At 40.0% G+C, this 18730-nt stretch overlaps 2 protein-coding genes across 10 annotated transcripts in view; both read left to right on the top strand.

Annotated features, from left to right (window-relative positions):
- The window catches only part of LOC5570456 (neuroglian), a 166154-nt gene that overhangs the window by 30331 nt on the left and 117093 nt on the right, over nt 1–18730 (top strand). The gene's annotated exons all lie outside the window — the stretch shown is intronic.
- On the top strand, nt 1715–6123 carry LOC5570454 (nose resistant to fluoxetine protein 6). Its single transcript, XM_021841152.1, has 2 exons — nt 1715–5126; nt 5189–6123. Exons 1-2 carry the CDS (start codon nt 4680–4682, stop codon nt 5951–5953), a joined length of 1212 nt encoding a protein of 403 aa, XP_021696844.1. The 5' UTR covers nt 1715–4679; the 3' UTR covers nt 5954–6123.

The following is an 18730-nucleotide window of genomic DNA, read 5'->3' as shown; positions in this document are numbered from 1 at the left end:
CGATTTTTTAGATTGTTTCAACGATGTTGGTGGGAACATTATGCGGATTCTACTGATCCATAAGTAAAACAGTTCTAATGGTATCTGAGCATTTCTAACCAATGTGAAACTATTTCAGACTAATTCAAGCAAATGCATCTGGTGAAGTTTCTCCAAGTCTAACGAATCCAATTCTGGTAATGATGAACCAAAATGTGCAGTTAGAAAATATCACATTCGCGATTATGATAGTACCGAATTGTATGATGTCCGTATCTCAAATCGAGCATGAGCATGATTGATCACCCGCAGATGCTACTCCGGTGTATGATGTCCGTATCTCAAATTCAAATAAAACTGGATCGAATTGATTACAAGGATGTAGTCGTCTGGAGTTGGAGTTCTTAAGGAAGAGATGCTGAATACTAGAAAATTGAACGCCAAAAACTTTAAATAATAAATGAAATATGTATGTCAAAAATAAAATTGTTATCTTCGAACGGGTTTATAATTAATTATATTGGAGCATTGTTTCTTATTTCTTTTTCTTGAGTTACAAGCAAGACCCAAAACTAAAACCGCTAGAAGTGCCTAGATTCTGAGGCATTTATATCTTTTCAAATTAGCAGAAGCAAGAGCATTGCACGTAGAAATATCTTTTTTATCTCTTCATTAAAATTATAAATTAAGAAAGACCAACTCAGCTTTTAAGAAGCGTCAGTGACCGCCTCAAGTGAGCTCTCTTACTGTTAGCGATCCCGCGAAATTTGTCTAGGGCGTTGAAGATTGATCATCATACTGATCTATTGCTTTTCAAGTGTCCTAAGCGAAATGTCAGATCGTTTGATTCCTACCAGTAAAAGTGCTTACTTGTGCCGGCCATGAGCGCTCGTAAACAGCTGGACAACTGTCAGAATTCCACACAAAATTGAAACAAACATCTCCCGTACAGAGATATAATGATGACATTTCATGAGTAAGGATTCAATCGTGGGATTGAATCCCTAACAGAATAACGCTCACTGAGATTAAAAAATCAGGATTCCAAACGATCCCACTTATTGAGATTTATTCAAGGCATGCTTGTTTGAATCCTGGAGTAGAAGGATGCTCTTTGAAGACTGTCCTCAATTCTTTTGTATAACTCAAGTGTATAAAATGGATTAATTTTCTCCAAAATATTCTAGTTACAACGTTTGTTTTTGTTCGAATAAGTGTAAACTAATGTACAAATATTTCCCATAATATTTTGATAAAATAAAGATTTTTTTTTAATTTTAATGCTATCAAAATATATAACATAGCACTTATAACAAGAATGACAGTAATATCATTCTTATTATACATGATTACTTCACATTTGTTTTGAGAATAGAGTTTTTTTTATAGGTGATCCACTTACCCCACCATGGTGGAGCAAGTTGATCATTTGACGCAAATTTTCAAGTATCTCATGCTCAATACATAACAATCAGAAAAATCAAAATAATTGACGATTTGAAGTATAATAGTCCCTCATTTGTCATCAACAGAAAAAAGTTTGAATTATATTATTAACGTTAGCTGTACATAAAAATGAAGTTGACTATTGATTTTTCTGTATCCACTTACCCCACGGTACCTTATTTATTTCGTCAACCGACGTAGACTAGTACATTTTACATATACATATTTATATGCATATACATGCATATACATATACATATACATATTTATATACATATTTATCATTGTATATATTTCTAGAGGTATTACTGGAGGAATTTCTAAGGAAATCCTGTAGTGGAACTTACAAACGAATCTATGGAGAAGTTAATCCCTGCTCGAAATCATCAGGGAAGATCTCAAGTGGTTCCTGGAGGACTCGCTGTTAGGATCCTTTAAGAAATCGTGCGATAACTGAGAGAATTTCGTGGAGAAATCCCTGGCTGAGTATTCCACAGAGAAATCCTTGGTAGATCGTATAGAGGAACTTTCATCTTTGAAAAATGCCTGGGGAAATTGCTAGAAGTCGTAGAGCATAGAAGAATTTTCGGGGAAAGTTGAAAGAAGAGAAATTGATGGAATAATTTAATGTGGAATCACTATAAAGCTTCTGTAAGACTTTCTGTACTTTTCAGAATTTTTTTTTTGGTAATTCAGGAGAAATTTTTAAAGTGATCTATGAAATTGGTACCGAAATCTGTGATTTTTTTTGTTTAGATAGTTGAAAAATTCTTTAAGAAATTTTGTTGGAATTACTGGAGAAATCCTTAGAATAATTTTTATGGTCATGGCAGGAGAATTTCTCTCTTTGTTTCTGGATCTATTTCTAAAACATATGGACATATTTCTAAAACATATGTAGAGGGAAATTTAAAGGAATCCTCGGAGAACTTTCTGGAGGGACTCCTTAAAAAATGATGGAAGAAATGAAAGAAAATATTTGAGAAATACATTAAAAGGCGCTCTGGAAGAATCCATACAGGTATACTGATAATATTTGTCAAAAATTCTTGTTGGAATTCCCAAAATTTCTAGAACGAGATAAAAGTCTACCAGACATCTTAGGTAGAAATGTTTAAGCAATCCCTAGAAAAATTCCACAAGGAATAACTGACATTATTGTTGGATTCGCGGGCGATTTCGTCTTGACGATATCCGATGAGAGTCTGGAAAAGGTGGAAGGATGACGGTGGAGACCATTAGCATGAAATCACTACCGGTTTGCCCGTGAAGCAGATTAAGGTAGCAGCTGAAGACCGGTGGACATAGCTAGCTCAGTCGTAGTTAGTTATGGTAGTTATTGAGTCAAACTCTAAAGAGCGCCAGGCAGTGTTGTAGGCTATCACGGTAGTCGACACGTTTTCGTTGACATTCGACAGCCTTTGTCTTCAGCATTGACAACACGAGCGGTCAAATGAGTATACGACAAAAAATGTCAATTGAATACAGCTGACCACAATGTCGTCAACTGAAAACGGTACGGTTTTCTATTTCTATCATTTTCCGTCATAAATGCGGCTTTCATTGTATGTATGTGTCACATTCAAGATAACTAGCAACAACAATTCTTGTTGTTTATTATCGAACATTTCTGAAATCTACGGAAAAATTATGACGTATGAAAATGTCATCGTATCAGACGACATTCATTCCACAGTTTTTTGTGTTTCTCGATTTTCATTCTACCGCCTTTGCAACGCGTGATTGATCAATTGACTACTGACAATGGAAGCGAAACGAACGTCGCGATAAATGTTGAATGTTTACAGCGCTAGAGGTCATTAAACTACCAACGCCTATTATAGCTCATCATCGCAAAATGTGCTCAACAAGCTAAAAATAAAGGTTAAAAATAGAACAACTAAGCTTCTTCCTACAACGACCTTGTTTTAACCAGAACATTGTCTTCATTTTATGTTATTTGCATTCAAGGATTCCTTTACCTTGCAATAAAACTGCTCTGATAAATTCTACTCACCGTTCTTCTCTAAACTCATGCAAATTAGCCTAAAGATCTTATCATTAACGTAAGTTTGCTGTCAACACAATTCATAATTTCGTTAATCTTATCTGCTAGCGTAAAATGGCTATCTTCATTCACTGCTAGGAGAAGCCGTTGTCAATTCCCATTCTAATCGTCACTGTTGTCTGCATTGTTTGGTACACAATCCCGCCCCTATTCGTGATAATGAGGCGTCAATTTGGAATTTGTATGGCATCACTCATCTTAAATAGGAATCCACAGCAGTTCATGCCCCATTAGTCCGTTTTGTAGCAATCAATGTGAGACACTTCTGCTAAACCTTACTTCGTTAAATTTTGCAATATGCTGGTAACCTGTATTCTAACGCTAACTCTTCTAAGCTATACTTCGTCATCAGAGGATCCTTTGGATCCCTACCCTCTCTCCCGAAGCAACGCAAGCCATCAGCTTCGAAGTGAGAAGGTCATCACCGAAGAAGTGCTATCGTTGAACCGTCACTTCGTGGATTACATAATCCAGGTCGATAACGAGACTGTGAAGAAGTCCGCGGATCTCCATTGTTCTGTTCTGATACATCAGCTTTCGGATGCATATCTCAACCGTCAACAGCACGGTCTGGAATGTGAGTTTTTTGAAATGATCGTTTCAAGTGAAGATCTACTCCCGTAAGTTTACCTCAACAGGGTTCGATTCATGGGGAACGCTTCCGACTGGATCGTATCACCGAAACAAGTATGCGTTGGGCAATGTTGATCAGTGTCGAGCCATCGGGGAAATTCGCATGCAGTACTGTGCATTTGACGGAGCTTTCCCGAGTGAATTGCAACCACTGGTGATAGGACTGTGTATTCCGCAAGTTTGTAATCGGGATTTTGTTCAACGGCTGTATGGGCGCTATTTGACTACCAAGGGATTTCAACTGAAGCCCACGATTGAGCAACAGCTGCACTGCATTAGGGACGAAGAAATCCTGTATGACGGAGCGATGATAACTGCAATGTAAGCATTAGCTTTAGAACAATTGTTGAAGAATACAGTTTAACAATTTTGTTCCAGATTGATATCCATCATAGTTGGGCTTGCCGTACTGTGCGCTACGTCGTATGAACTTGTAACGGAAGTTCTGAATCGTACTCCCAAGCCACTGTACACCTCGTTTTCCCTAACGGGTAACGTACGAAGTATCTTGCATCTAGCTCCACGATCCAATACGTTGCAGCAGAAATCGAACATGATCGAGTGTGCTCTCGGCATCCGGTCGTTCTCCATGATCTGGATTCTAGCTTTACATGTCATCGAATTTCTGCGTTTTGTGCCGCTGGAGAACGAATCCGCACGACTGGAGTATCACAGAGGATTTGTGCCTAGCATGCTGTATCCCAGCGTCATATTTGCGGTAGATACTTTCCTGGCATTGAGCGGAATGTTGGTGGCAATGACTATGCTGCGGGAACTTGATGCGAGGGGTAAATTGAATCCTTTGAAGTTCTATTTGCAACGGTACATCCGAATCACAGCACCACTGGCAGCGCTGATCCTGTTTCTAGTGTCATTCGCCGGTTACATGGGCGAAGGAGTGTTTTGGAAGCAAAACATCGACCGGCTGAAGGTACCGTGTCTGAAGAATTGGTGGGCTGCTCTGTTACACATTCAGAACTACGTTGATCCGGGGCGTATGGTTAGTATTCTTGAATGTCGTAGCCGTGTTATGACTATATTGTTCAATGTTTATCCTCACAGTGTCTACCGTGGACTTGGTACCTCTCCGTAGACATGCAGCTCTACGTATTCGCTCCAGCGATAATCTACCCCTTATGGCGATATGGAAAACGATTTCTTGTCGTCATCGTCGCCATTGCCATTTCATCTATGGCATTCGTCGCCGCTACATTTTACCTGAATGGATTCCGACTGGGTTTTTTCGCTCCAGGCAGCAAAGTCCGTAGATACATCCTCACCTATTACGCGACGCACGCACGGATGCCAGTGTGGCTGTGGGGACTAGCCTTCGGTTATCTACTCCACAATACCAAAGATACGAAGGTCAACCTTCGAAACCGGCACTGGATTGCTGGATGGATTACGTGTTACTTCTTGCTGGGATCGATCATCTTTGGCAACTACCAGATCCAAGCGACGAATGCAGAGGAGTATTCGTACGTAATTGACGCCTTGTACGAAACCTTGTCCCGATCGGTGTTCGTCTTCTGCGTTCTGTGGATCATCCTGGCATGCGTCAATGGGAAAGGTTGGTTGGTGGATGAATTCCTGGGGGCTTCCATGTGGCAACCGTTGTCCCGGTTGTCCTTCACCATGTATCTGCTGCACATACCGCTGCTGGTGATGGCCTCGGTGGCATCGGCCAAGACGGCCAGCCATTTTAGCGCTATGGATCTGTTCTATCGGATTTGCGGCACCTTCGGATTGACGACGATTGTGGCCTTGCTATGGAGTGCCGTTTTTGAGCTGCCGTTTATGGCACTAGCCAAGCTGGTTCTGAGTTGAGTTAAATGAAGAAGAACTGGATGAAGACGTCTGTCAATAAATAAACATAACATTAGATTATTAAAAGAGCGTAATGTATGTTTGGAATTGTATAGATTTCATCCGAGATAGTGTATTTCGCCCTAGATTCGTTGCAGTCTTCATATGAGATTTACGTGCCTTGGCCGGATCTGCTTAGACCCATATTGTATGCCCGGAACGATTTTGTATGATAACTGGGGTGATCGTTGATGGTTTCCTGGAAAAATTGCAGACGGTTCGTCAAGTAACTGTCGGTGAATTTGTTATGAAATATTTAATAGATTCCTGTAAGTTTTTACTGAAATTCAAGGCTCTTGAATAACTCCTCACGAATTATTTAACCGCTTCATTCAAGACCTTCAGAAGATTTACTGCTTTATGAATCGGGTTTGGGTTGTTTCTTTTCGCAGTTCTTCCACGATCTTTGGAAGAGTTCTCCCGAATCCCTTAACTTACTTTACAAAACTCAATGTATTCCCGTTGTGATTCTTAGTTAGTTGATGCCTGGTGAAACTCATTACAGCGATATCCATGTCGGTTTCCTGGTGAGATTCCACTGAATCAAGTATAAAGCTGTAAATCCTTTCCAAGATGCTTACACTACAGGTGTTTCTCCGCCGATGTTAGACTAAATGATTCCTGATGAGATCTTTAGCGTTACATAATAATGAAATGCTGCTTAGTTCTTGATGGTATCGAACGGGGTTGGTGGTTTAATGACTACCGCTTCTACGTCATAAGCAGAAGGTCATGGGTTCTATCCCAGGCCCATCCCTTTCCTCGAACTTTGTAGTTGTATCTATTACTTGCTTCTATCTTCCTATTTATCAAATTCGTTCAAAGCAATCGTTAGATCCATAGATGGACAAGAAATAGTCTGCATTCTGCCTTCACAGGTGCCTTTGTTGCCTAAAATAGAAGATCAAAAGCACTAATACACTGAGGATGTCTGTTAATCCCAATCAGTCATCCGGTTGATTTCTTGTGTAAGTGCAACTGATCTGGCGATACTGGAGTAGCAACCACGGATGACCAATCAAGCCCAAGCAAGCTCACGCTACTTAGCTCTTGAAGGTATCCTTATAGAAAATGTTAAATTTCAGTAAAAACATATAAACGTTACTGGCTGAAGTTCTAGAGACTGAGCACTTACTTGAGAGTGAGAAATTACTGGAAAAATCTTTTGAGAAGTCCCTGAAGGAATCTCTGAAGACATACTTCGAGGAATCTCTAGAGTAATTTCTGAGGATTTCTTTAGAATTATAGTTCATTACTTAAAATCATCATGGTACAATAACTTGGAGGATTTTGTTTTGATCTATGTGAGCCTCACCATATACATTTATAAAGAAAAATTTGGAGCCAATCCATGTAAAAAGGAGTTACAAGAAAATTTCTATAGGTTTCACTTTTACTGCAGAAATTCGTCAATGGATTTTCCAGGCACCCTATGAGAATTATGAGAATATATTCAGTAGTAAAAAGAGTATATTTTTCCAGCTCTTCTCATATAATATGGATAACACCAATAATGTAAACGTGTTCCCAGTAATATCTCAAATGAAATTCTATTAATCCTTTATAATTTCTTTAATTATTTTATTCCAGCATACACTGCAGTAATTATTTAAGTAATTCCTATGATTATTCCTACAAAAAAATCAACTTACCTAGAAAATCTACCGAAACTCCAAGAGTTCTCTTATAGATCTTTGCAGGGACTCATCAGGAATTTCTACATAAGTTTCATCAGGGATTATCATAGAATTTAATTTAGATATACCTCCCGGATTGTTATTTCAGGAATTTGTCCAAAGATTCAAAAAAAAATCCTTGAAAATTCCCTAAAAACATCCCAGGAAAAATATTTTTTTAACTTCCTTGGGAAATATCTCGAAGAATTTCTGGAAGACTTCTTGAAGGAGTTTCTAAAGTAATGCCGGAAGGTATTCTTAGAGAAACTTCTTGAACGTCAATTTTAAAGGAAATTCTCAAAAATCAGTGGGGCCATCTCTGAAGAAATTACTGCCTGAAATTCGAACACATAACCACAACAGAAATCATGGCCGAAAGATTATTGAAAACATTCCTGTTGGAGTCTCTAGAGTAACTTCTGGGAATCTTCTAACAAAAAAACAGGTTTAGTTCTTGAAGTTATCCTAAACGGAATGCTTGGAGGAATTCTTTAGAAAGTCTGTTAAAGAATCACTGAATGAGTTCCTGAAGAAACCTTCGAAGTAATATTCGTCGCATTATTTATGATCTCGCCCTAAAAGCCGGTGGTAACCGAGTATTTAGCTCGATGCTTTTAAGCAAATAAATAGACCATGAAAAACATTATCACCACTGGGAGATAGAGATCGTAGTACTACTTAATTAATAATAAATTACTTAATGTTAACCTGTGTCCGCCCAGCTAATGGAAAAACAAGTTCAAAAAACTGAAGATACACACGATTCCATTCGAACTAAAACAGGCAAATTCGTCAAGAATGGCCGAAATTCGGAGATAAACATTTTTGTTCGGTTCGCGCATTCCGCCCTGATGATAGCTTGCTGATAGTGCGATACGATTGCTTGGCCGAGTATTATTTGTATATTAAAAAGTGTTTTAATCGCGTTTTGCTTTTTTTTTTTACGATCCAATGACCCTAGAGGGATTGGTTCTGCTTTGTATTTACTTCTGAACAGAAAAAAAAACACCCGAATCATCATAACAAGTGCCTAATAATAAATCCAGTAAAAAAAAGGTTCTCTTTTGATTGCCGGCATTCAAAAGAATAAATTTACAACACTTAACCACAAATGCCCTTTGTATATCGCTAGCTTTTCAGGCGAATCCAGAAGTCAAACCTTTCCCATTTTTCTCCTCCGTAGCACTTATGAGGGTGTCGCTGAGTCGGTGGCCTCTCATTAAGTAAGTGCTACATCAACATTTCCTTCCCCATATCCCAAGTTACGGTAAAGATGGACGTGGCCGGGAATAGCAATATTCATGCTTTTGGTAATATTGTCCAAGATTGGGCCGAGGTTTACTCCCCAGCCTTGTTCCTGAAAGCAGTCTGGGTAAAATTATCAAATTACACATGAATGTTGCTAGTATCCAATCTACGAAGTATACCGTAACTACGCTAATTGAACTTTTCCCTATTTGATGTGCGGATATGGTTTAAGTAATTACCCCATAGATACATCCTGAAATTTTTCCTCTTAAGATTTCGCATCAAGGGTTTCTTATTGCAGTATTCTTCAAAGATTTCTCGAGTATTTTTTAAGTGAATTCCTTAAATGTTCTCTTAGGATTCCACCAAAAAATTCTACATGACTAAATTCAGTAATACCTCTAGTCTGTCCTATAGAAATTCCTATAGCGATTCTCCCCTAGATTTTTCATGAATTGATCCAGAAAATTCTGTTGGCACTCGTTTGTTTTTTTTTTCGGTAATTATCGAGCAACTTATGTAGAAAAACTTCCCAGACTTCCTCATGAGTTCCAGAAGTTCTTTCTCCTCTTTCTCCTCAGACATTTCTCCAGTGGTTTTATCAAAGATTTTTTCAGGATTGCCGGTAGAAACACCTTCTGGTTTATCACGATTTTCTACAAAAAGTTAAAACATCAAAAATGATTCACTGGAAACAATTCTGAAACAAAACTTTGGAAGAACTTCTGGATGAGCCTCCCTACTCAACAGGATTTCTTTGCACAAAACATGCAACAGGCTTCTTCATAAGCTTATTCTCAACCAGATTTAGCTTCCATTAGTCCCCAGAAAACGACCATTTCCACGGCTCAATTTCAATCCAATTTGGAGCTCCAGAAGAAAGCAACTCGACTATAACTCGTCCGCTTGCTTTTGCAATTCCCCCCCAGAAATTCCGTACCACCAGGAAACGTAAAAACGCTGTTTTAACTGGATGGAATGAATTATTCACTTCCCTTTTTGGCGGTGGAACAGCGTTCCTTGATGTTTTAGAATATACCTTTCTTAAGGAACCAGCAGCTTTTTCCTGTAAAAGCAAAACAGAGTCATATTCCGGGTGCAATAACTCCGCATTAACCCGGTGTTGAGGGCATCTCCATCGGACTGTTCGTCGCAGCTCATGTCTTTTTTTTTAAATTTGACAACTGAAGAAAATTACGTCTTCATCAATCTGAGTTGACTAGCAGAACTAGAAAATAATCATATCTTTCGATACAGAAGGTGCTATATTTTAGGTTTGTAACCACCTCTGGAAGTGCTCTTAACCATCAGGACTTCGTTGGATGAAGGCAACTTGCCGGCAGTCCCACCGCACCTTGCACGCCTCAAGAACGCGCAGTTTGTTTAGTAGATTTAATGAATATTCCATTACCATTCGCAGGCAACAGCACTCAGTGGGGGAGTTATGGAAAATCCATTTTCCGCGGGCTAAACTTCCCTCGCCAGTGTACTGAGTGGAGTAGCTTTCCGTCTCTTTTGACACAGAGGAGCAACGACGCACGAAAAAAAGGAAACACGTAACCAAGCGTCCAAACAGCCATAGCGGTAAACGCACAGCTATTCATGATGAGGGTCCTTGGTTCGAATCCCACCGGTCGAAGATGTTTTCGGGTTGTAAATTGTCTCGATCTCCCAGGACATAGAGTATCTTCGTGGTTGCCGCGCGGTTATACGAATGTAAAATTTTCAATTTGCATATAAAGCTCTCAGTTGACGACTGTGGAAGCTGAGAAGCAAGCTATGTCTCAGTTGAGACGTAACTCCCGATAGAAAAAGAAGTAGAAGTAACCGGGCGTCTAGTCTGGAATCCAACCACCAGACCAGAAAGTGCTCAACTTCAGCCAGTTGAATCTCCCCGTCAATGAAGCTAATATCCAATTCGGCGAAGAAGGAACGTTTTTTGCTTTCTTCCGGTTCCTTTTTCCATTGGGTATTCGATGCGGGGGTGTGTATCGAATGAAATTGTGCCCGCAGGGCATGCAGTTGGGGAGACAGATGACGAATGCTTGCCTAACTACAGAAAAAACAACGACTAGCCCAAGTGAGTCATAATCCAGTACGATGGTGAAACGATAAAGGGAGTTGCGGGAGATTACGATTACATGGGAGAAAATTCGGCTGGAATGGGATAAAACGCTCTGCAAGTGCAGAAGGTGTGGCGCTAGTTGTCAATCAAAATTTCCGGGGACGGAAAAAAACGTGCCGGTCTATCAACGTTCTTGGAATGCTGGTGGAGGTGAGTTAGGGGAATTCGGGATTCGGTTGCATTTGAAAAATTCAACGATAATTGAGTGGAAAGTGCCAGGTATTGAAATTGATTGGCTAGATTGGTAACCGGATCTCAGAGGTCTTCAGTAGATATCATAGATATTGGCTGGTATTAATAAAAAATGTCAATTTTACTACATGTAGCACCTACTCAAAAACTTGGTCCACAGATTTTACTACTTATATTATTGGTATGGATAAACAATATTTCGACCTGTAGTACATTCTTTTATTACATATGTGCTGAGCAGAAAACTGTCAACTGATGTTTGTTTTCCGTCTTCACCACAGCCTCTGATTAGCGAAATTAAGAATTTCAGCTTGAATCTGAATCCTCTGAGGCGATTATAAGATTATAGCAACTATATTGACCATGTTATAATTTCTAGCCTAGGTTTCTTGAGATTCAAGTAGGATTACTAAGATTTTGGTAAAAATACCCTAGAATTACGGGGATTCCTAGATTCCGGTTTTTCAAACCACATGTTGATTTCCGATAATAATTATGGGATTCTAGGTATTTCGCTGGTATACTAGATTCAGGGTGTCCATCCATTCGGGAAATCCGGGAAAACCGGGAAAAACCCGGGAATTACAAATGACCTGGAAAAATACGGGAAATACCCGGGAATTTAAAGAACACCCCGGGAAATATGTATTTTAAACGTAAGACTACTGGTTTCTTTAAATTTCAAGCACTGCGGGCGAAATTTTTCCCAGAAGATGCACTCGTACTCCCACTATCACTATCTTTTGGTGGTTTGGTAGAAAGTTAGTTAACAATTAAGATCTATTAAACATTTCTAGTAGGGTAGTTAGTGATTCATGACATAATTCTTGGTGATATTTTCGTTTGATTTCTATTCAAATTCATGGCAAATTTTTAATGAAATCTTTGCTGGAATCCTAACGGGAATCGAATCGTTAATTGACCAGTTTCTTGAAAGATCTTTCTGAAAGATCACTAAAATTATTATTAGTAGATTGCTAATAAGGCTTTTAGTAGATTTTAGAAAAGATCTTTGAATGATTCTGCTTGAAATTTTCTAGTAGATTCGTAGTTATTAATAAAAAGCTAAGCGAAAAAATACATGCCCTATTTCTTGAGAGATCTTCTGAAATCCTTGACAGATTCATGAAAAGTTCCGTTTGGCGGATATCTGGGATTATTTATGAAATTGATTCTTGATGAAGCCTTTTCTGGATTAGGTACTAGTAAGACTATGACACAGTTCTTATGTGGTGCCCCTGACGAGATTTCGTATGGATTTCTGCAGGGTTGGTAGGCTTCAGGCCTGGTAGCGAGTAACTTTGCAACAAAAAGTCACTGAATTCCCTTTTTTTCGTAAAAATGATCACCAAAGATACTATTTTTGTGATTGAATGATAAATCAACGATAGTCATTGATGGATACGCTTCATAAACTCAAACAGCAGAATAGTGATGTTTTACTGGTTTTTGATATTCTAATGAAAACATCTTTTTTTATCAATATATCAAAGTGTCTGGAGAGGTGAATAGTGCACAGACATTTCTGATAGAATATCTGGAATTTGACAACGAAGTTCTGATAAAGTTTTAAAATGTCAGCCTAATTCCTGACAGACTAACTGAGTTTATTTAGATAGATTTCTGGAGAATTCTAGGAAGAATAGCCTAAAGGGATCTTTGGCCTACATTTTGAAGGAAACTCAACATTTAAAACATATTAAAAAATAGATTCAAAAACTGTACAAGAAATTTCAACAAAGCCACCAGGCATTCATTCGCGGATCAAGTCTTTTATCTCTACGATTCCGAACAACTATTTTTCGAGCGTCCATCTTGGAGGCGAGTAGCAGCTGGAAAATTAAATTCCATTAATTTTGGCGACCACGAACCACGCGTTAGAGCTGGCAACCACTCCCTGGATAGGAAACCTACCCGTCACTTGTATCACCGCTGCGCCTGTGCTATCCGCCACCCAATTGACATTATTGAGTGGTACTCGATACGGTTCATCTATTATCGTAACGTCGCACTTAGTTTCTGCTGTCGATTGCCACAATATATTCCAAATACTCGCTTTCGAATAAAAATAGTCATTGTTTAAACACACATGGTTGCATTGGCTAATTGTTCTGAAATCAGTTTGAAATAAGTGTTATTAATTAGTCCTTGATGCTTTACTAGCAGCTTCATATTTTTTACAAAAAGGAAAATTCACATCACGATAACCTTTGTGTTTTTTTTTTAAATATTTTTGCATCATTTTTTCACAAGTTTAAAAAACTCTTCTACTTTTGGAATCTGTGTCGATTTTAATCATTGATCTTGCAAACATAAAAGTTATAGTGGTTTGACTATTTTTCTATGGTAAAAAGTTGAAGCTGCTTGTAGAGGCGTTAATGATACGGTTGTTTTGAATACTTCAAGTATTGAAAAATATCTAGTCTAGATTATTATAATACGTCTAAATCAATCTTTAATTAATATAGCCAAGATTTTAACCCAATAATCACCTCATTCAGTTTTTCTCGAGTTCATCGAAAACAAAAAAGGCTTAGATAAGGCTACCTTGTGAGCGCGTGAAGGTTAAGTTTTAATATATTTTTATTGGTATTTTTCCTCTTCTGTTTTAAATTCTCGATTCTACCGGAAATTCCACAAGAACGTTTAGGAATTTATCTGCAATTTTTTTGCTGAATAATCATCCTTTATCATCGTAAACTTACTCCAGAACTCTTCCTGAAATCCCCATCAAAAAATTCACTAGAAATGTGTTCCACAACTCAAGCATGTAAACAGTTTTAATGGAAGAATTTTGTCATAATTTATTTCTTCAGAGTTGATGCATTTTGAATTTCCACAAGATTTTCTCTAATGATTGGTAATTAAAAGTTGTTGCGTATACCTAGCTCTCCGACCTAGCTTTTATGCGCACCGTACAAGATTTAACATTTTTTTATTGGCACACTCTGCCCCTGAATGATGTTTAATATCCACTGTAATTCGATAAAGTTAATTGTATTCGTTTAAAGCAACTAACTGTTCAGACATATTTCGAATTATTGAAGGTAATTTCATTTTCAATTTTATATAATGTGCAGTCTTGCTAATATTCTTGATTATGAAGACTATGTTTTGTATCTGAACTTTAATTGTTCAAACTAATGTTTGTGATTATTGAGTAACTTTTTTGATAGTTTAAGTCACTATTATTCAGCTGTCTGACAACTACTAGCCCTGGGATTCACAACGAATTCTTCAAATAATTTTCAACAAATTCAGTTAAGTTTTTTTGACGAGATTCTTGACCAAATATTTTAAAGATTACTTGGAAGATGCAATCTTAGAGTCATGTAAACCGTTTCGCCAGCTTCATAGGATAACAATAAAATGTGTTTGAAGATATCGTTTCTGTTTAAAAGTATGTGCTTGAATCCAACATGAATTCTACTAGATCAAGAATTTCTCCAGGAACTAGCCCTGGTTCATGTCTAACGCATTCCGAAGACATTCTTAAAAGTTAAATGGCTTGGCTATTGAACTTTGCTCTTTTGTGGAAGTTAGATACACTGAGCAGAAATTTGTTTATATAATTCCAAAACTTTCTAAACTTCCTATGAATTCTAGGAGAGAGACGGTCTTTCAGATACTTCAACAAATATTTTAAATCTCTTTGTCCAAAACTCTTTCGAAATTCAAATCGATTTAAGCTTATAGTGTTCTGTACATTTAATTAAAAATAATTCATAAATAAGTTAGATCAAGTCCTCCAAATTTGTTCACATTTTATGCAAGTCGCAGGACAACCATCCGCAGGATTGTCATCCGTATTTTTAATTTATTGGACGTCCGGGAAAAATCCGGGCATTAGAAAACTGATTTTGAATGGACACCCTGCTTAGATATTTCGCTACCGAAACCGAACTGTGCAGGAAATGTGGAGAAAGAGGTCACTCTGGGAAAAACTGTAAGAATCGACCAAGGTGCTTGCTCTGCTCACCGGAGGAAGGAAACACCCATTCGACGGGCAGCATCAATAGGGTCCTAAAATTTTTGATAAAAACTTGTTTTTATTAAATAATACGACAAAGCGTGTTCTTGCTACTATTTTGGCAAATTTTCGCGCTCAAATAACGACTATATCATATTAAACTTTAATTTAAAAAAATGGGTCCTCATTTTGAACCTTGACTCTTTTGATCATGATTGACGTTCACTTAGTCGACAAAAATGCTACAGGGATTCAAATTTTTAACACTGAGGTTGTGTCTCTCTGACATTTCGGAAGGGACACAGAAAACAAAATATACTCAAAATTTGAGTTTAAACCAAAAAGCGTGACAAAATCTAAAAAATCAGAAAAAAAAAGTTTTTTTGGCCGTAAACCAAAGTAAAGCATTTAAAAATTGAATAAACATGTGGTTCTGGCCTACATTGAAACATTTGGTACTAAAATTGGAACAGGGCTTTAGGACTCTATTACCGTGCGTACCAAAAGGCGGTCTTCCTTAGCCGAGTGGTTAGAGTCCGCGGCTACAAAACAAAGCCATGCTAAAGATGTCTGGGTTCGATTCCCGACCGGTCCAAGATCTTTTCGTAATGCAAATTTCCTTGACTTCCCTGGGCATAAAGTATAATCGTACCTGTCACACGATATACGAATGCAAAAATGGCAACTTTGGCAAAGAAAACTCTCAGTTAATAACTGTGGAAATGCTCATAAGAACACTAAGCTGAGAAGCAGGCTCTGTCCCAGTGAGGTCGTTAATGCCAAGAAGAAGAAGGAAGGTGATCGCAGCCCTACAGCAACGGAGGTATCCCAGATCAACCTGAATCACTACGACACCACACATCAACTATTGTGGCAATCGACAGCAGAAACTAAGTGCGACGTCACGATAATAGATGAACCGTATCGAGTACCACTCAATAATGTCAATTGGGTGGCGGATAGCACAGGCGCAGCGGTGATACAAGTGACGGGTAGATTTCGGTGATACAAGTGACGGGAGGCTCTATCAAAGCTATCCGTGCAACGAAGGCACCGTTAGCGCATTCCGGAAAGACAAACGGGAGACAATAATCGACCTGACTTTTTGTAGCCCGTCACTGGCGGGCAACATGACATGGAAAGTAAGCGAAGAGTACACCCATAGCGATCACCAGGCGATACGCTACAGGATTGGTCAGCGGAACACTGCAACCGGCAGTGGAAGCCGAAGGCTTTCAACATAGATCTCTTCGTTGAGGCACTTCGCACCGAGAGCGATGCCCCGAACTTGGATGCGATAGGGCTGACAATAGTGATGGCAAGGGCATGTGATACAACGATGCCACGTAAACGGGAGTCCCGCAACTATCGACGTTCCGGGTACTGGTGAAACGAGGCACTCAACGCCCTCCGCGCTGCTTGCCTTAAAAGCCAGGAGGCATTACCAGAGAGCAAGGAACGAAGAAGTCAAAGAGGAGCGAACAGTTGTATTCCAAACAGCCAGAACTGATTTCAAACGTAGATAAGGCTGAGCAAGTCCGAGTGTTACAAGGAGCTGTGTCGAGTAGCTGACGCCAACCCCTGGGAAACGCTTATCGAGTGGCCATGGCAAAATTCAAGGGTTCATAAATGCCGGTTGAAACGTGTGCTGAAAAGCTGAGGGTTTTTGTCGAGGGTCTCTTCCCAACGCATGATCTGGCGCCGTGGCCTGTATGTCGACGAGGAAGGAGCAAACGCCGAAGATCGTCAGGGCTCCAATCACGAGCTTGTAGCAGCGGCGAACACATTGAAGGTGAGGAAGGCTTCCGGACCGGATGGAATACCGAATGTGGCAACTAAAGCGGCGATCCTTGCGTAACCGGATATGTTCCGGAAGGTGATGCAGAAATGCTTGGACGAAGGCCACTTCCCAGGTATATCGAAGATCCAGAAGCTGATGCTGCTACCGCGCCAGGAAAACCACCTGGTGATCCATCATCATACAAGCTTATATGCTTGCTGGATACACTGGGCAAACTCTTGGAACGGGTCATCTCAAATAGGGTGGCTAAATGTACGGAGAGCAAGCACGGACTATCAAAAAAGCAGTTCGGTTTCCGGTCCTGGAGAGGGCCGAGCAAGCATCGAAGCAAAAACGTAGAGGAAATCGTTACTGCGCCGTAGTTACGATTGACGTTAAGAACGCGTTCAATAGCGCCAGTTGGGAGGCTATCGCCACAGCGCTGCATGGAATGCGGGTTCCTGATTCCAAAGCTACTTCAACAATCGGGTGTTGGCGTATGCAACCGACGCCGGCCGAAAGATGTTAAGAGTAACGGCGGGAGTTCCGCAAGGGTCCATACTGGGTCCGATGCTGTGGAATGGGATGTACGACAGGGTCCTATCACTGGAGTTATCCATGGGCGCCGAGATCTTCGGCTTTGCGGATGACGTTGTCTTAACAGTAATAGGCGAAACCCTTGAGGAAGTGGAAGTGCTAGCCACGAAAGCAATGGGCACGGTCGAGATCTGGATAAATGAAGTCATGCTGAAGATGGCCCACCACAAAACGGAGATGCTATTAGTCAGCAATTCAACAGATTCAACACGGGGTCGCTCATACACCTCGGCGGTCGCTCAGACGGCTGGGCGCAACGATAGACGATCGGCTAAACTTCAACATCCACGTCGACTATGCATATGAGAAAGCGGCAAAGGCGACCAACGCACTTACAAGGATCATGCCGAACGTTCGATGCCCGAGAAGCAGTAGGAGGCGCGTCTTCTGGCTAGCCTACCATCGTCGGTACTGAGATACGGAGTTCCGGCCTGGGGTGGAGCACTGCAAACCAAGCGCAATCGGGACAAGCTCAACAGCACGTTCCGGCTCATGGCCATGAGAGTAGCAAGCGCATACAGAACAATGTCGTCGGAGGCAGTATGTGTGATCACCGGGTTGATTCCGATTTGCATCATCCTGGGGAAGACATCGAAATTTATCAGCGAGGAGGCACTAGACAGGTGCCGGCTTGCTGGTTAAGTGCCAGCAAGAATGAGATGCCTCTGAGAAATGTAGGTGGACTCACAGACTCATCCCGAATATGTCGACTTGGGTCAACAGGGAGCATGGCGGAGTGAACTTCAACCTGACACAGTTCCTGTCAGGTCACGGTTGTTTCAAACAGTATTTGAATCTGTACGGCCACGTGCTGTCACCGTTCTGTCCAGTGTGTAGTGAAAGAGAGGAAACGCCGTAACACGTTGTCTTCGACTGCCCGAGGTTCAATGTGGAACCAAGCGCGGTGGCGGCGCTTTTGGTCCTGTCCAAATGCAATGCAGACAGAATTGTAATCAAAATGGTAAGCGATCCTAACCTTTAGAATCTGGCGAACAATATGATGGTGGCGATAACGTCTATGTTGTAGATAAACTGGCGGAAAGACGGCAAAACGGACAGAGAGCAGTGTCTGGCATGAATTCTTCGTAGTGTTCCCGAATACCGGTTATCTGTTTAATATGAAAACATTCATAATCCTTCTTGAAGCTAG

This window comes from Aedes aegypti, chromosome 1 (genome assembly GCF_002204515.2).
Source record: "Aedes aegypti strain LVP_AGWG chromosome 1, AaegL5.0 Primary Assembly, whole genome shotgun sequence".
In the NCBI taxonomy this organism is placed as follows: Eukaryota; Metazoa; Arthropoda; class Insecta; order Diptera; family Culicidae; genus Aedes; species Aedes aegypti.
The sequence above is the reverse complement of the archived record's forward strand: the minus strand, read 5'-3'. Positions and strand labels throughout refer to the sequence as shown.